General features: G+C 40.6%; 2 protein-coding genes across 2 annotated transcripts; both read right to left on the bottom strand.

Annotated features, from left to right (window-relative positions):
* Window positions 1-341: 341 nt before the first annotated feature.
* On the bottom strand, window positions 342-9,524 carry arl8bb (ADP-ribosylation factor-like 8Bb). The gene is made up of 7 exons (XM_061687678.1): window positions 9,297-9,524; window positions 8,290-8,370; window positions 4,973-5,046; window positions 3,308-3,401; window positions 3,038-3,105; window positions 1,896-1,966; window positions 342-1,811 (listed from the first exon to the last, which is right to left on the bottom strand). The coding sequence occupies exons 1-7, from the start codon at window positions 9,435-9,437 to the stop codon at window positions 1,762-1,764; spliced, it is 579 nt and encodes a 192-aa protein (XP_061543662.1). The 5' UTR covers window positions 9,438-9,524; the 3' UTR covers window positions 342-1,761.
* A 77-nt stretch (window positions 9,525-9,601) lies between these two features.
* Window positions 9,602-17,116, bottom strand: LOC133408605 (N-acylethanolamine-hydrolyzing acid amidase-like). The gene is made up of 11 exons (XM_061687677.1): window positions 16,868-17,116; window positions 15,660-15,827; window positions 15,433-15,556; window positions 14,648-14,738; window positions 14,481-14,566; window positions 13,637-13,809; window positions 13,499-13,561; window positions 13,314-13,380; window positions 13,172-13,200; window positions 10,632-10,701; window positions 9,602-10,517 (listed from the first exon to the last, which is right to left on the bottom strand). The coding sequence occupies exons 1-11, from the start codon at window positions 17,044-17,046 to the stop codon at window positions 10,494-10,496; spliced, it is 1,074 nt and encodes a 357-aa protein (XP_061543661.1). The 5' UTR covers window positions 17,047-17,116; the 3' UTR covers window positions 9,602-10,493.
* Window positions 17,117-18,227: the final 1,111 nt, after the last annotated feature.

The raw sequence follows: 18,227 nt of genomic DNA, 5'->3' as shown, positions 1-18,227 counted from the left end.
ACCATGACCCTAATAAGACGAGCGCCACAGAAAATGGATGGAATGATCACATTGAAACATTCTTTTCATTAATAAATTGTATCAACATACTTCATGCCACTCATGTCAATTCCAGTCAGAAGATCCCAATTCAAAATATAACATTTCACTTTCCCTCAAAATGTGGTCTTATCCAGTGAATGCTATAACCAATGCACTGTTACAACAACTTCTACCAACAACACAAAATCAAACTTGGTGGGTGACGAGTTGTCTGTGTGCAGATGAGCACAACACAAAGTCATTTGCTTCCACCTGGTGGCGAAACACTTAAGACACCTTACCGAGACAACTCATGGAAACCCAGTAAAAAAACACATTTATTAGCAATCACATGGCCATGACATCTACAAGTGCATTTTTTGGAATTAAAATGCCAACTTCTTATTTACAAAGTCTGCAACTGAACGTGAATAATATTAGCACATGCACATACAAATTGCTCTAGTATTACACAGTGAACAAAGCTTTTCATTCCCCAAGTTTCCTCAGTCACCCGACTTTACAGCCCTTCACTTCTGCGGCGGGCACGACACTCGATAATTAGTATTCTGCTCATCACCAATAGACAGGACAACATGACGACATGGAGCGTGTAATGATTGCACAGACAAGATGACCGTATGAACAAACGCAATTTAGGAAATGATTGGAGACATAGCAACCAAGTGCCTACCATGGGGCAGATTCACATAAATGATTAAAGCATCACTTTGATAAAAGGGAGAAAACAGTCTTGTCACCAGAAGGAAATGACAATCACTCTTTCGTGGCATTTACACACCTCGAGACTCCAAATGATCGTCCAACTCTTTTGCACTCTGTGATTTACGGATTGATCTTGACGAACACTGGCTTTCTGTTCCTAACACAATCAGGATTATAAAGGATTACTTGGGCACACCGATATTACTTCCACAATATTTAAAAAGACCTGTAAAGTATCCCTCACATTTCAAGCTACACAAAAGGCAATAGGCACTGAAATCCCACTGACTGAAATGTAACAATTTCTCAATGTGTTTCAATCATGTGACATCTTCTGAGTGAAGATTCTCAAGAGATGGTTGTTGTGTATTCAAGGAAGTTGGTCTGCAATGGTGTCATATGTTAGACATAGCCTTAACCAATGACTGATGTCGTCTGGTTGGAGCTCTCACTCGGCCAAAAGGCACTTAAAAACCTGCGGGCCTATTTCTGATGCAACAATCACCCATCCTTTTACCTTCTATTTATCTTTGTACAAACATGAATTCAAGCCTTGCAATAAATTAGGTAATTCCATGCCTACTGCCAAATAAGTGAAGGCTACATTGCTAAGAGTTCATTGGCGATTGAAGGCAGAGCGCAATCCTTATTTGGCAAACATTAATAAAAACCACAACGGCACTGTCAACACCAAACAAATATGTTTGTGATGTTATGCGGGGCATTATGAGAACAGGAAACTGCAATGTCGTTTGACTCCTGTGTGGAGGAATGGCCACAAGGACGGGCAGTAAGGCATGATGGGCATGAACAATCCGTCTTCTAGCACTCCAGAGAAGAGTTGCTCTAATAGTGCTGTACAGAGGCTACACAGCTACAGTAGTAGTGACTGGTGGTGCAGGCGTGCGGCGGTAGTAGGCAGAGAGAGCTCAAGTACTTCACAGAGGGAGATGAAGGGATGACTGTGGAGGACCCATAAGTGTTCGGGGCTGAGGCCGCAGCTATATTGCACTTTCAGCTTCTCCGTGACTTTGAGTGCTGGATGAGCCACTGCAGTGTGATATCTGCCATGGGGACATTAATCATCACCAGTGTGCAATGTGGCACGCACCAAGAATCATTTCAAGTGATTTCATGGGATTATGTACCTATGTTGTCTTTCTCTTTGCAAGACACCGAGTAGCAGCAGATTTCCCGATCCTGAATGGCAGACAGGTTCCTGTTGAAGGAAAGTAGTCAACATGAAGTCAATTGGAAGATGTTATAGTGCCACTTTGACATGGAACACACTGCAGTCACAGTCATATACCGTAATTTCTCGGGTATCATGCGCATTTTCTATCCCCCTGCTATTATTATTATTATTAACAACACAATTGTATGTCTGAGCTGAGACCATTTTGTTTCAAAATGAATCAACTATCTACAGTGTATATGCATTAAATCATTTATAAATAGAGAGAACATCATCACTGCTGATTCCCTGTGTCCAGTCCAATACACTGGAAATATCTGGACTCTTCACATTTATTTTATTTTATTTGTATTTTTTTAAACCGGTCCTGTTTAGCTGCATGACCATGCAGAATGGTGGTTCTGTCTGTATGCCTTTGTGCTGGAACAGTTTTGATGTGCAACAGGGGAGTTTGAAGCACGCCCCAAGGAGTCCAGCCAAGAGAAATGTGAAGACCCACCACCCAGCCTATTACGATGGTTACCAGGACCCCAACTGGCAACTATTATCCCTGAACCGTGATCAGGTGTGGTGGAGTGTCATGCATTAAAAGTGGGGAGACTGGTGGGGGTGAGGCGAGACAGAGGGCAGTTATCCCGTCACCCCCACCCAGACCAACCAGCTCCCCAAAGGATGTGTAAATGTATATGGTGCATTCAGAATCAGCAGGGGGAAGGTAAGGCAGGCCAGGGAACAGCCTGGAGTGCAGTAACACCTGCCTGAGTGTCCTCCCCAGGCTGACACTGCCCTCCCCCCATTGACGGGTGTATGATGCATTAAAACCGGACGACCGGCTGGGCAGAGAAGGCAAGCGACCGGACCGGAGAGCAGCACAGATGTGCCGGGACCCGGCCCGGCATCCGCCCCATCAGGTCTCGTGCCAGCCCCCCAGGGGACCCTGAATGGACTCCTCAACTTTGGGTCAGAAACGTTGACATAACTCACAAAACTGGATTACTTACTATCCAACAGGGTACTTAACATCTGAAAATACGTACAACCAACTATGATTTCAGCATAAGGTGTGTTGATAGGAAATCATTGTGGGTGCCTCACATTTTTTCAATGAGCTGCTTCTCATCCAGCGCGTTGGCTAGGTCTCGTTTGTTGCCTAGGACTAGAACCTGAAAAACAGCAACAGCAAAGGCTGATTAACCTGTCACGTTAACAACTGAAAGGAATTTTCTCAACTTCACCCATGAACCAACATGGTCTCCTTGTTTCTTAAATACACTGCTTGTGAGTGAAGAGCATGGCGCGGATATGGAAATGGACAGATCCTTGCTTGTCTTTCAAACGATAACTTGGGAATGAAGTACACATTACCGGGATTCCTTGTAGTTGTGGTTTTTCCAATAAGTTGTGGAGTTCATTTCGGGAGGCTTCTACCTTATCCTGATCTGCTGCATCCACCATGTACCTGTAAATAAAAACAGTCATAACTCCATACTTGGAATTAAAGCCAAAACTAGGGAGACCGGTGGGGAAACAAAAACACCAATGTACATTTGCAAGAAAATGACAAATATATTTAGCACTTGGACTGTCCAGACTGGGGGGAAAAAATGTATTCCACTGGGAATCAAAAGGTTATTTGTATTTTGAAGACAGGAGTCTGTGAGGACAGGAGCTCATTTCACTGTTCATTGCATAATTTAAAAAAAATAAAATAAAAAGGAAGCCTGATTAATTTGTGAATAGATTTCTTTATGTGAGTATGAAACAGTATCACGAGTGCACAAACACAGTTCTGTGAGGTCAATGACAAGTGGATGCATCCCAAAAATAAAAAATAAAATAGAACATTAAAAAAAAAAGGGCACCTTGAGTCTCTGCATGGATTTTACACGTGTACATAGCACAGACCTGAAAGATCTGTGGTGATTAAGTTGTCGTGGGATTGGGACACTAACTCTTAAAAGAAAACGGTAAAACAGAAGTGAACCGCTCACCCTGACCTGTTACATTGATCATTTAAACAATAAGTAGCGCTAAATGTCTATGCTCAGTTTCAGATGTTGGTTTGGCCTCCATTTTGCAGTCAACGGTATAACCAATCTGAAAGCTAGCGCTTTCTATGAGTGGAAAAACAAGCGATTGGGAACCTCAGAGAAGATTGCAAACCAATCAGAGCCATTGCACATACAATGGTCATAGCCAATACAACCATTTTTAATGTCCTGAAGGAGAAAGAAACCACAAAGTTAACAGGCGCTGAACAGCTAGATTAGGGAAAACAACAGCAGTTAACGACAAAAACATAAAGAGGCCATCGGCAACAACATCACAACCATGAAGCCATCAGCAACAACATCCAGAGGGCAGGAGTAAAGCAGTCAAGATCTACTGTTCACAGAACACATCATGAAGAAAAGTACAGAGGCCACACCAAAAACTGCAAAGCACTTACTGCACGAAGAATAGAAAGGCCAGGCTGGAATATCGGAAATGCAAAGACAAGCCTGGAAATCCTGGGACAATTTTTAAGGACTGATAAGACAGAAAATTACCTTTACCTTTTACTTATGTTCCAAATAAGTTTGTTCACCTAAAAATGTGGCGTCTCATTAAAAAAAATAATGCTATGTTCCAAGTTGTACACCATTTCCAGATGTAAAAGTCTAAAGCAGTCTCATCTTCATCTTTTGATGACGAAGTGAAGTGTATAGTGCGCATTCCTACTTTTCACCTTGTTGCTATACATCTACCTCAACAGTACAATTTAAAATGAAACTATCCATCCATCCATTTTCTGTACCACTTATCCTATAAAATCAAAGAATAATAAATCTGCTGAGAAAAGAGTGTATGAGCTTTGAACAAACAGACAAAACGTGTTATCTGACAGCTTTTCCAACTCAACTCAAAAAGGCACCATTTTCAATTATTTACATTTGTCTTTTCTGGTTTCCACTGATTTAAAAAAAAAAAAAAAAAAAAAAAAAAAAAAAGGAAAGGCCACCTGCTGGCCTGAAGTGGCAACACACTTACACAATAGCATTGACTCCTCGACAGTAGCGTTCCCACATGCTTCGGAAGCGAGGCTGTCCGCCAATGTCCCATATCTGAGGGAAAGAAAACATTTTAATAGTTAAAGTTAATCAACTTTGAGATAAACGTCGCCCTGTTGAATGGTAGCTGACAATGGCTTGAAATACTTCATTGATGCATTTCACGGTCAGGGGCAGAAGAGTTGAGCCTTCTATTTTTCATTTGTTAATGTCCTCAGTGCACACCTTTGTAGTCGAGTGCAGGGTTCGCCTTAAAAGGTAAAAACACAATAGTGGTCCCCTGCTATATTGCTGTTAATCGTCCGCAACACCAGTGCTTTGGAAAATGTTTGGATTATTTTTCTTTTAATGGGTTTTTTAAGTATACAGACAGTTTCCGCAATGTACGTACGCAGACAGATTTGGACTTTGGACGCGCAGGGTAAATGTGCATACAGTTCCATCCAAACTACAGACCCCAATTCCAATGAAGTTGGGATGTTGTGTAAAAGGCAAATAAAAACAGAATACAAATTCTTTTCAACCTATATTCAATTGAATAAACTACAAAGACAAGATACTTAATGTTCACACTGATTGTTAGTTTGTTTGCAAATATTCTCTCATTTTGAATTTGATACCTGCAACATGTTCCAAAAAAACTTGGACAGGGGCAGCAAAAACGAGCATGATTAAAAAAAAAAAAAAATGCCGGCATGTTTACGTACAAATGTTAGTGCTAACACTAGCTTGCTAGGCTACATGAAGGAACAGGAACAGCGTGCTGGAGCCTATACCAGCTATCTTCGGGCGGGAGGCAGGGTACACCCTGAACTGGTCGCCAGCCAATCGCAGGCCACACATAAACAACCATTCACACTCACATTCACACCTATGGGCAATTTAGAGCCTTAAATCAACCAACCACGCATGTTTTTGGGATGTGGGAGGAAACCGGAGAAAACCCACGCAGGCACGGGGAGAACATACAAACTCCACACAGGTGGGGCCGGGTTTTGAACCCAAGTCCTCAAAACTGTGAGGCAGATGTGCTAACCAGTCATTCACCATGCCGCCACCTTATAGTATTCAAATGTTAATTAAATAAAACCTAGCATCACTGGTTGAAAGAGATGAATAATGATTTTATTTTGTGTCAAAAAAGGTTTAAACTGGGGCGATCGCCAACGCATGCCCTACACCCCAGCTAATGGCCGTGGACAAAAATTTTTGGGATGTTGTCTTAATAATCAGAGCCTATTTTTTATAGTTCACCAACTACATATATATATATATATATATATATATATATATATATAGTGGGTATGGAAAGTATTCAGACCTCCTTAAATTTTTACTTTGTTATATTGCAGCCATTAATGCTTAAATCATTTAAGTTCATTTTTTTCCTCATTAATGTACACACATCACCCCATATTGACAGAAACAAATGGAATTGTTGAAATTTTTGCAAATTTATTAAAAAAGAAAAACTGAAATATGACACAGCCATAAGTATTCAGACCCTTTGCTGTGACACTCATATACAGTATATATTTTACTCTGGTGCTGTCCATTTCTTCTGATCATCCTTGAGATGGTTCTACACCTTCATTGGAGTCCTGCTGTGCTTGATTATACCGATTGGACTTGATTAGGAAAGCCACACACCTGTCTATATAAGACCTTACAGCTCACAGTGCATGTCAGAGCAAATGAGAATCATGAGGTCAAAGGAACTGCCTGAAGAGCTCAGAGACAGAATTGTAGAAAAAGATCTGCTGCACTTAAGCTTTATAAGAGCACAGTAGCCTCCGTAATCCTTAAATGGAAGACGCTTGGGACGACCAGAATCCTTGCTAGAGCTGGCCGTCCGGCCAAACTGAGCAATCGGGGGGGAAAGAGCCTTAGTGAGAGAGGTAAAGAAGAACTCAAAGATCACTGTGGCTGAGCTCCAGAGATGCAGTCGGGAGATGGGAGAAAGTTCTAGAAAATCAACCATCACTACAGCCTTCCACCAGTCGGGGCTTTATGGCAGAGTGGCCCGACGGAAGCCTCTTCTCAGTGCAAGACACATGAAAGCCGGCATGGAGTTTCCAAAAAAAAAAAAAAAAAACACCTGAAGGACTCCAAGATGGTGAAAATAAGAATTTCTGATCTTATGAGACCAAGCTAGAACTTTTTTACCTTAATTGTAATCTGCATGTGTGGAGAAAATCAGATCAACTGCTCATCACCTGTCCAATACAGTCCTAACAGTGAAGCATGGTGGTGGCAGCATCATGTGTGGGGCTGTTTGTCAGCTGCAGGGACAGGACGACTGGTTGCAATCGAAAGGAAAGATGAATGTGGCCAAGAACAGGGATATCCTGGACGAAAACCTTCTCCAGAGGGCTCAGGACCTCAGACTGGGCCGAAGGTTTACCTTCCAACAAGACAATGACGCTAAGCACACAGCTAAAATAATGGAGTGGCTTCAGAAAAACTGTTCTTGAATGGCCCAGCCAGAGCCCTGACTTAAACCCAATTGAGCATCTCCGGAGAGACCTGAAAATGGCTGTCCACTAACATTCACCATCCAACCTGACAGAACTGGAGAGGATCTGCAAGGAGGAACGGCAGAGGATCCCCAGATCCAGGTGTGAAAAACTTGTTGCATCATTCCCAAAAAGACTCATGGCTCTATTAGCTCAAAAGGGTGCTTCTACTAAATTCTGAGCAAAGGGTCTGAATACTTATGGATGTGCGTTTTTCAATACATCTTTTTCAATAAATCTGCAAAAATTTCAACAATTCTGTTTTTTTTTTCTGTCAATATGGGGTTCTGTGTGTACATTAATGAGGGAAACATTTATAGTAAATATACCTGGTTCAAATTAAACAGACCAAAAGTTAAAGTGGCATTTTAGGACTTTTTTTTTTTTTTTTTTTTTTTTTAAACAGTATTGCCTTAAATGGTTTCTGTGTGCCAGTTAAATTTGGATGACATCAGAGGGTACAAATGCTTTGGTAAGATGAAAACTCAGGCTTTTCTTGTTGTTTTTAATTTTTTTTTAAATGAAATTTGCCTCCCATCAGTCCTGGCAACGCCGTTTCATTCGATTCCTCGATTTTGGTAGTCGAGCTCTGACGTGTGCATCACTGTAATCAGTGTACCAGAAAATCATGCACTGACAAAAGTTCCACATTGTTTGGAACACAAAATGCGATTAAAATGCATACATTTTTTTCACTAATTAATTTGTTTATAATTAATGAATTGCCATCAATACATTAGAGTCCTACCCCTGCTATCCTAGTTCAACATACTGTCCCTACCTTTATGGTCACGTTGCCTTTTGTGACCTTCCGCATGTTGAATCCAACTGTAGGAATCATGTCTTCACTGAAGTTGCCTGACTGTTAATGCAAAACAACAGAGGGTTTGTTAGAATCATGTGAACAAGTTTAAAAAAAACAAAACATAAAAACAAAAAAACACAAAAATGATCTTTCATATTGTCAGCGATGTTCATATGAATCTACATGCCAGTTAATGTGTATAGCTGTTATTTTAATGTGCATTGCATTGTGTGTATTTACTTTATTTTATCACCTTGGTCTGTACAGAACAACAATTTGTTTTGGAGTACACAGTGTATGCAGAGGAAAGACAAAAAAAAAAGAATAAATAAAACATTGATTCTGAAAATAATATCTCATCATACAAAGGTTTAACTGAGTCATGATTTAAGGAAATCATTTTAAAAAGGCACTGATCTGTTTTTATAGTTCTGCCTATTTAAACATGTGCAACAGAACAAAAAATAAACTACAAAAAAAATAGTTTTAGTAGAATTATTATTTTAGGCAAAGGTGGGCCGAATTGGCGAGTTAAGAGCAAATCTATGCGCGTCTATTGCTAATTCCATCATACACCGACTGTACTCAATTGCACTATGATGCAGTTGATTTCCAAGAAGATTACTGGTCGACTTCGGAAGAGCAGATCCAATCAAGATGAATAAAGATTCACTGAGTCCAACACGGGAGGCTTTTGCCGTTGTCATCCTGGGTGATGTTGACATGCGCGACAACACACATTCACGTGACCGTTGCAGGAAGCGCCCCGTCACACTGTAAACTTCGTCATTAGACAAGCACCTGACTTGGGTGTAAAGCACTATTACGCCCTGGTTGCAGTCGACTCGCTATTTTGCGGGTGTTTGGCAAAGAACACTCCAAATGTCTGAATGTTAACCTTCAAATTAAACTTCAAACATTTGTCATGCAACCTTCCCACAGCCTTGGGCCCACATGACAGGGCATGTTTGCTAGCAACTTACAGCAATCACGTTGACGAATGTGGTCTTCCCGGAGTACTGAAGTCCCACGAGTGTAAGTTCCATCTCTTCTTTCCAAAACAGAGACCTGAACCAGTCCAAAAGCCGGTTTATGAGGGCCAACATCTTGGACGTCACACTCATCAAATTCGCTGCGACTTTCTAATCTGACGTGAGTTGCAGGTTGCTCGCTTGCAATCCACACCGGAAGTAGGGAGCTGCTCTGTCGCGTCATGTGATCTGAAGTTGCGTTCGCGTGGATTCGGAAATAGGACATCCAAAGAAGACCCCGAGTTTATTTTGTTTGTATTATTTGAAGATTTTATTGATTTGTTGTTATAGACGAAAGATACATATTTTTAGAACATGTTTTCAAGTTGGCTTAATGCAGTACACGCACACACACAGAGTCCACAACTATTAAGAATGGTGGCCTTTGCATTGATGATGCTCAAGATCTTACCCATAACGTTGGATGTTTGTCATTGCGTTGTGAATGGTGTCAGAGTTAATCTGCAAATCTACAGATATTCTCAATTGAGCATGCACCTCAAAGAGACAGCAGTCATTCTCTCAGCGAGCAGGACCCTTTCTGCCATCTGCTTCCCCTCTTCCATCCATCCATTTTCTGAGCGGCTTCTCCTCACTAGGGTCGCGGGCGTGCTGGAGCCTATCCCAGCTGTCATCGGGCAGGAGGCGGGGTACACCCTGAACTGGTTGCCAGCCAATCGCAGGGCACATAGAAACAAACAACCATTCGCACTCACAGTCATGCCTACGGGCAATTTAGAGTCTCCAATTAATGCATGTTTTTGGGATGTGGGAGGAAACCGGAGTGCCCGGAGAAAACCCACGCAGGCACGGGGAGAACATGCAAACTCCACACAGGCGATTGAACCCCGGTCCTCAGAACTGTGAGGCTGACGCTCTAACCAGTCGGCCACCGTGCCGCCGCTTCCCCTCTTGCCCTTTTTATTAAGCTTGAGTAGGTGGTTTCACATTTTCACATATTTTTCACATATGACCTTTTCAGGATCTGGTCTCTGAATTGGGGTGTGGGGGTTTATTGCCTTGTGGAATCTGCATTGTAGTACTTTTCCAAACTGCATTTGACAACATTTTCCTGTGAATTTTTTTTTTTTTTTTTAAAGAAATGCTCATCAGTTTCACTCAGACGGGGAAAATCGTGGTTCCACTTCACTAACCACTGGAAGCACGGCAGTCCTTGTAAGAGATTAAAAGGGAAGGTATGATTTATTGAATTGTACTTTATCACTTGTTATTATAAAAGGAACGCAACAAGATGCAGGAAAGAAGTTTTAAAAAAGTCGTACATACCGGTGGCCTAACAAGTGTGGTATATTTCTCTGGGGTTGCTCCACTCATTATTGTTGTATAAACTGTAATCCTGCGAAATGATTGAAAAAGCAGACAAGGAAAGTAAATAAATATTGAACTTTACTAACAAAAAATATGTTTTTTGTGCATTAAGTAAAGGACCAGTATAAAATGCTATTTGATTCCACTTATACACACATGATCTGTCAGCTGACAGGCTGTTACCCCATTCGGTATACTGTATTTCCAAAAATCAACCTGAAAATGTGTCAGAGTCTGTTCAGAGGCAGGACAAGGCAACAAATGAAACAGGAATCATGCATCTATCATTTTCTATACCGCTTATCCTCATTCGGGTCACGGGTGTGCTGGAGACCTTTCTAGCTGATTTAGGGCGAGAGGTGGGGTACACCACGGACTGGTTGCCAGCCAATCACGGGGCCCATATAGCCAAAAAACCCAAAACATTTGCACTCACATTGACACCTAAGGACTATTTCAGAGTCTTTAATGCATGTTCTTGGAATGTGGGAGGAAACCGGAGTACCTGGAAAAAACCCACACTAACACGGGAAGAACATGCAAACATCCACATAGAAAGGCCAGAGCCCAGATTCAAACCCCCAACCTCGGAATTGTGAAGAAATGAGTAAATAACTCGGCGGCACGGTGGCCGACTGGTTAGAGCGTCAGCCTCACAGTTCTGAGGACCCGGGTTCAATCCCCGGCCCCGCCTGTGTGGAGTTTGCATGTTCTCCCTGTGCCTGTGTGGGTTTTCTCCGGGCACTCCGGTTTCCTCCCACATCCCAAAAACATGCATGAATTGGAGACAATAAATTGCCCGTAGGCATGACCGTGAGTGCAAATGGTTGTTTGTTCCTATGTGACCAGCGATTGGCTGGCAACCAGTTCAGGGTGTACCCCGCCTCCTGCCCGATGACAGCTGGGATAGGCTCCAGCACGCCCGCGACCCTTGTGAGGAGAAGCGGCTCAGAAAATGGATGGATGGATGGAGTTAAGAACTCTTCCAGCCAATCAGTGCATGGCAGCTGTGTGGCAGCAGTCGGTATCTGGCAGTGAAACTGGCCAGGGTGAAGGACCACAAATTTCTCAAAAACATTCAATTATGTGATTCTACACTCACACGAACACACACACACCTGCACATAGAGATGCACACAATGATTATTACAGTAGATAAATGGTAAAGCATGAGTTGTCAAAATATGTGACAATTCATTTATATTCAGATTTTTATATTTATATGTATACTACGACGGCACGGTGGCCAACTGGTTAGCACATTTCCTTCACAGTTCTGAGGTCTTGGGTTCAAATCTGGCCTCCCCTGTGTGTAGTTTGCATGATATGTAAGTATATTATATAGGTCTAAGTGTTTTTTTATGGTTGGTTTTGTTTCTTGTAGTTGATCTTTTTTTTTTCTTTTCTTATTAAAATCAAAGATACTGCTGTTACTGATACAGTATAATCATTTGCATTATTGCATTAGTGTATGTAGGAATAAGGATGTATATACACTAATATTTTTTACTTATTATTGTTTTTATCTTATATTATTATAGTACTACATTGATGTTCTATTGGATTATAAGGAAGTAGAGATAGGAGTAGGAGTAAATAAGTTTTACTTCTTCCTATTCCTTTTCAAATGTGTATAACTTCATTTTACTTTTTTGTTCAAATCCTTTATGGTTTGTTGTTATTTTGTTACTTTTTATTTTTTTCCATGTTTGCAATAAATAACTCATTTTAATTCAAATTTGCAAACTTTATAGTCAACATTTTTCCCAACCTTATTAACACTACTTCCTATGCTGTTTGCCCTATTAAACAAAGGGCTACTGAAGCTGGTATACATTCACTAACTCAATAACTCAGGGCCATATTCTCCCGTTGGTGCGTAAGTCTTTTATTTTTTATTTTTTTACGCGCCCGGCTTGCACACCTTCAAGGTACGCGCATTCTGCTGTAATGACGTTTGACACACCCACTGTGCGTAAGCGGCTTGTGTGCGCAACGACCTAAATGGCGTGACTCGTTGACGTCTGAGGCTGGCTGTAAATCACGGAGAATGGAGTATTCCTGAGCCATGTGAATGCCATAGAAAGCCATTTGGAAATATGTCATACTTTAAATGTGAAATTAACTTCCGTAGCGGATACGGAAGTTAATCATTGCCAGTGAGACGTGCGCAGTGCTGACGTGCCTACCGGTCCAACACACTTTGTAGGAGTGCAAGTTTTTTTTGTTCTGTATGAAATAAATAAATAAAAATAAAAGTAATTTAATCAAAATACTGTTCTCGTGACTGACGCTTGTTTTGAGGTCCATCAATAAAAAAGGGGGCGTGCCTGCCGTTATATAGACCAGCGGTGTCCAACCTTCCTCTCGTTCCACAATGCGCAGCTGCGCGGCTATTCTGATTTACGCAAAAGGGAGAATATGGCCCAAAATGAATTGTCATGAAATGCTTTGTCACAAAAATTAGAGAGAGCCTAATGAACAGATGTTCTCCTTACCCATTACAGACGGGAAGTATTGACAAAACCTGGATAGAGACATCATTATAAGTTATGAATGCAATATGGTTCCAACTTACATTGGTCTTACTAGTAGTTTCATAAGTTTCCTGGGAATACTGATTAATTTGTTCTGACTTGCCTGATAAAGCGCATACATATTGATATGTTCTTGACCGGTAGCATTCATTGCTTTTTCTGCTGCTTCTCTAGGAAAAAGAGACAAAAGTGTGTAGTATTAACATACTGTAACATTATGCATGTTGCGTATCATGAGTATGTTGTGTCGTCTCATATTCCAGCGGTATTTATCATTTGACAGCTCACCTTCGATGATCCTTGGCTGGGGACGGAAGCCAGTGGTCAAAGTTGGTCTCCACTCTATACCATCTAAACAAACAAAAACAACAAAAAGTCAGGTAATATCAATGAACAAGCAGCCCATAACAAGGGCATGATTCCAACCCTCCACTCAGCGGATCCAACGGCCAGATATCTGCGGGGCCCCCTCGGTCTCTGGTGATGACGACCCCTTCACCTGCCCGTGCACCACCCACAATGTAATACACTCCTGTGATGATGGGAATTTTGGAAAGACGCAGGACGGCATCTTGAAAGTCTTCTGCCTTTTCTAGAGTCTGCACAGAAGACAAAATGCCACCATTTAAGATTCCTTAGGGTTCCTGCAGAATGAGCGTGCTATGAAGTTGAGATGAAGCCTCAACCTTGTTCCCCACCTTCAACCTTTTCAGCTTTATGCAAAGATGCGGCTCATTTGGAGATTTTCCCGATCCCAGGAGCATCACGTCTATTCTTAGCTTGTCTTTAACTCATTCGGATCGTGTTCACTGTTTGTGAATTTTTCATTGAGCTCCATGTTGAAATGTTATCTGTTCACATTTTAAAATCAAATTTGCACACATTAAAACAATTGGATCAGTATGCACATTTGCTTCATTCAAACGCACACCCTTATCATGCCAAAAATGCGGCCGAATGCCTACCATGTAGACTTCAAGCTGAAGACTATCAACCTCCCTATAGAAAGGCATTCAAAGCTGCTCCATGTGAGATTGGAGTAAATCAATTGTGTTCTGTGATACTGGTAGTATTTATGTTTCTGCGTTACGTTCTGCATTTTTTCACTTGTGTTTATTTCTTACAGTTTTTGTTGTCTCTCATATTTATTTGTAACTTCTGTGTGGAAAAAAAAAAATATTTTTTCCCCCCTTTATTCTGTGGGCACTGGTAATAACTGGTGTTCGACAGACTTTATTTGACCGTAATCTCTTATCTTTCCTCATCTCACCTCTCTCACCAGCCAGCTGACTGGGCTTCTCCTCAACAGGAAAGCTGAGACGATATTCTTCCAGAAGTCCCACAAGTGACCCCGGCCTGGTCGCGCACACAAAGCAATATTCTTGTGTCATCAAGGTTTCAGCACTTGAGAGGACAGCGGGGAGAGTGTGGTCTTACCTCGCTGGTCACCAGAAACAGTGAACTTGTATGGACTTTGTCCTGTCCACAGACCAACATAGCCAGCAAAGGTGGTTCCAACGTATGAGATCTGCAAAGGTCCAAGGTTGCATGACAACCTTTGGCATTTGTGTAACAATAAGTGACTAATTTTGGACTAACTAACTCTAGAATCACGAAATGTGGAGGTGGAATTTGGAAATGTATTGGAAAGGAACATTTGGAAAGATAAAAAAAATAAAAAAGCACACTGGTAAGTGAGCCACGTTTAGATGGGGCGTCTTCAGCCTCGCTCCCTCACTATTTTTGTCTAAATGAAACTCCTCGACTCACTACAACAAAGTTCCTCCAATATGCCACAGGATGGTGCCAAAATAATACTTTTATTGCTTTGGCTTGAGCACAAAAACAGCAAAGACGTGAGTTTTTCAAGAATACGTAGAAGTTCACTGCAATCTTAATTTTCAACAAATCTGGATTCCGGAAGGGATTGTTTTTTGACCCGAGAGGTTCCACTGGACCAACAGGACTGTAGAAGTGATAGTACTACATAGGATTCCGTTGAGGTTTCATGTGAACACTCAACAGCTCTCAACCAATATTCAAGAATTATTTGTCGATTTTAAAGCGCTGATTTCAGATGAAGGCCGACGCTCAGGTGGCATACCTCCTATCTCCCTTTGTTAGCAGTCAAATTGCTCAACTGAATGTTATAGGTCAGTACAATGACCTGAATGATTTTGAATGCTATCCTACAAAACATAACAAAAGTAGATGTAGTGTACCTTTCCGTCCTTCCGGAAGATAACGTTGACAGTAAGATTCCTCAGAACAGAGTGTGGGTAGTCAAGATTCCTGCCATGGTACACGTTTCCTTGTTTGTCCTGAGCCACAATGCTCGTGCAGAATCTGCAAGCAAAAAATATTGACTTAGCTAGCTATTATGAGGATACAAATATGTCACACGGTCTACTGAACATAATATGAAAGTAGAATTACAAAGACTACTTACGCAGATGCTTCATAGGCGAAGTTGAGCATTATGGCATCAGAGAGGCTTGTGCCAAAGTGGGCGGCCATGCCACGGAGCTCCTCGCCATAAGGCTCAGGAAGAAGGAGCACCTCGGAGACCATTATCAGAGGTCTGAGAACTTTGTGAAGCCATTTTGGAATTGTTGAACTGACAAGACAAAAGGTTTTGGAGAAAAATGTTAACACATCCATAGTGAAAAGACAAAAGAAAATGGTACTGGTGACTGAAGTTATTACGGTTTTAAAAAAAATAAACATTGTATTTTATTATTTATTGGATACGCACAAAGGAGCCCACCATGGAAGAAAAATAAGAGGCTACTCTAGTATATTTTGTATTTTGTTTTTTTCTGTTTTGTTTTTGACCTTCAGAGAGGGCAGAGATGGGTCACCATACTCACACATGCGCTAATAAAACTTATATGCTCAAAGATTTCAAAATAATAATAATAAAGTCATGTTGTATCTAAGTTGGTTTTGACCCTTCTTTGTTTGCATAACGCCACATAGAAAACATGTACACATATGAAAGAAGAAAAAAAAACATGACACTCCAAGAATGAAGAATCAAATTGGATATTTTTATTTGCTGAGGTTATAACTTCACTCTTGAAAATATACACATTTTCATTCCTTCATCTTCCGTAGCGCTTATCCTCACTAGGGTCGCAGGCCTCCTGGAGCCTATCCCAGACGCGCTAACCAGTCGCCCACCGTATAAAACTTTTTTTCTTGGTAATAAACTTTTTTTTTAAACAATATACCCCCCCCCCACTCTCAAACATATATGACTTTATTCTTGTTATACTATAACTTTTATCTGATAAATACATACGGGGGTTTCCCCCTCAAAAATATACAACTTTATTCTCTTTATATTATACGTGTAATCTCGAAAATACGATAAACGTCTTTTTATGATGAAAATATACAACTTCTTTTTCTGAAAAATGTTATTAAGCTTGGAAATACACTACATTTTATCTCGAAAATATGTAAGATTTTTTTTTTTTTTTTGCCCCTCAAACACATACAAATTTATTCTCGTAGAATCTCAATTTTCATCTCGTAGTGCGAGTCTTTCTTCTTTTTTTCTCCTTCAGATTGTAATATATATATATATATATATATATATATATATATATATGTATGAAAGTAAGTACAGTATTGTATGTCTGTTTCCCTTACTCTATGACCTCTTGAGCAGCTTTCTTGAGGAAGTCGGAGTCAAATACTTTAAGAATCGGCATCCATCGCACTTGTGGCTCATCGCCCAGGTTTACGTTGATTGTGGGAGGAGCGAAGTCCGACACCGCCAGTCCGACCAGCAGCACCGCCGCACGGACCAGGACCAGGACCAGCACCATGACTGACGCGGACCCGTCCGTCAACGCCGCTTTTACCGAGTAGGAACAGACGTGCTTCAAAGCAATTTTCACTGGGAGGGACTGGGAATCAGTACTTCCGTTCCGAGCTTTTTCACAATTAAAGCTTACATGAAGCGTCAAGACTGAAAGTAAAAGTTGTCACACGAAACCGTATTGTAAGGGGGCTCTATCTGATTTCCGGGGTTCATGAAGGCACCTTACTGGTAATTGAGCGCGTACGGTGATGTGTGATTGGTCGAGAATGAAGAAGCAAGCGGAACGCGCTTGATTATTGAATTTGAAAAGACTGCCTGCTCACAAATTAATTTCATTAACCATCTTATTATTTTATCTAAAGTCTGTATCCATTGATCTAATATATATATATATACTCCTCCATATTTAACTGTATATGAACCAAAAAAGCTGTAAAATCATTTTGTCTTTTGTTTTATTACATTTTTCGTTGTTTGCTTTTTCTTATTTCTATCCTATGTAACTTGCCTGCCGTGATGTGATTTTTTTTTATTTGTTGAAGTTGTATACTGTTATTGTATTCTAATTTTGAAATGGCCACTCCAATTCTATACTTTGTGTAAATGAAGTTAATAAAAATTTTAAAATAAAAAAAAAGTGTGTGCTGAAAACATCTGTTTTTTTGTTTGTTTGTTCTTTGAAAAGGCGGAACGTTTGGGGACGCATATCAGCCAAACATGTTTTGTTGCTATATTTATTACTTATTGATTCATAAGACTACCCTACCAAGTTTTTTTTTCCAAAAAGCACCGAGCAAAAAATTCAGATAATTTTAAAATTTGCTTGGAAAACTTTAGCAACATTTGAAAAGTTGAGGCAAACGATACAACGCACACATTTTGTCTAATCTGTGTAAATGTGGGCCTGTGAGCTGATATGCACTAGCATCCCACTAGGTGGTGCTAGTCTTCCTGTTTTTGTGGTTAAAATAAAATTGAGACCAAAACTGATTACAGTACTGTATATCAAGTTTATAAAATTCCATTTGTGTGTTACGAAACAAAAACAAGTTTTACTAAGATACACATGGTGTCAGTTTCATTATATACTCCACTAGTTCTTAAACAACTGACATCATCAGCTGCTCTTCCCTTTTACATCAACATTAAAAAAAAAAATGACAAAGTCAAAAGAACACTGTTCCT

The sequence above is a fragment of the Phycodurus eques genome, chromosome 10 (assembly GCF_024500275.1).
Source record: "Phycodurus eques isolate BA_2022a chromosome 10, UOR_Pequ_1.1, whole genome shotgun sequence".
NCBI lineage: Eukaryota > Metazoa > Chordata > Actinopteri > Syngnathiformes > Syngnathidae > Phycodurus > Phycodurus eques.
Note: the sequence above shows the minus strand (reverse complement) of the source record. Positions and strands in the feature narration are given on the sequence as shown.

Bases quoted from the DNA above. Each gene is read 5' to 3' on its own strand.
- arl8bb (XM_061687678.1), bottom strand. From the start codon at position 9,437: ATGAGTGTGACGTCCAAGATGTTGGCCCTCATAAACCGGCTTTTGGAC. The intron at 3,106-3,307 runs GTAATGTGTACT...GCTGTTTTTCAG, and splicing joins CACAACTACAAGGAATCCCG to GTTCTAGTCCTAGGCAACAA. The intron at 1,967-3,037 runs GTGAGGCACCCA...TTCCTTCAACAG, and splicing joins AAGCAGCTCATTGAAAAAAT to GAACCTGTCTGCCATTCAGG.
- LOC133408605 (XM_061687677.1), bottom strand. From the start codon at position 17,046: ATGGTGCTGGTCCTGGTCCTGGTCCGTGCGGCGGTGCTGCTGGTCGGA. The intron at 10,702-13,171 runs GTAAGGAGAACA...ATCATTTCGCAG, and splicing joins ATACTTCCCGTCTGTAATGG to GATTACAGTTTATACAACAA. The intron at 10,518-10,631 runs GTATGTACGACT...ATCTCTTACAAG, and splicing joins CCACACTTGTTAGGCCACCG to GACTGCCGTGCTTCCAGTGG.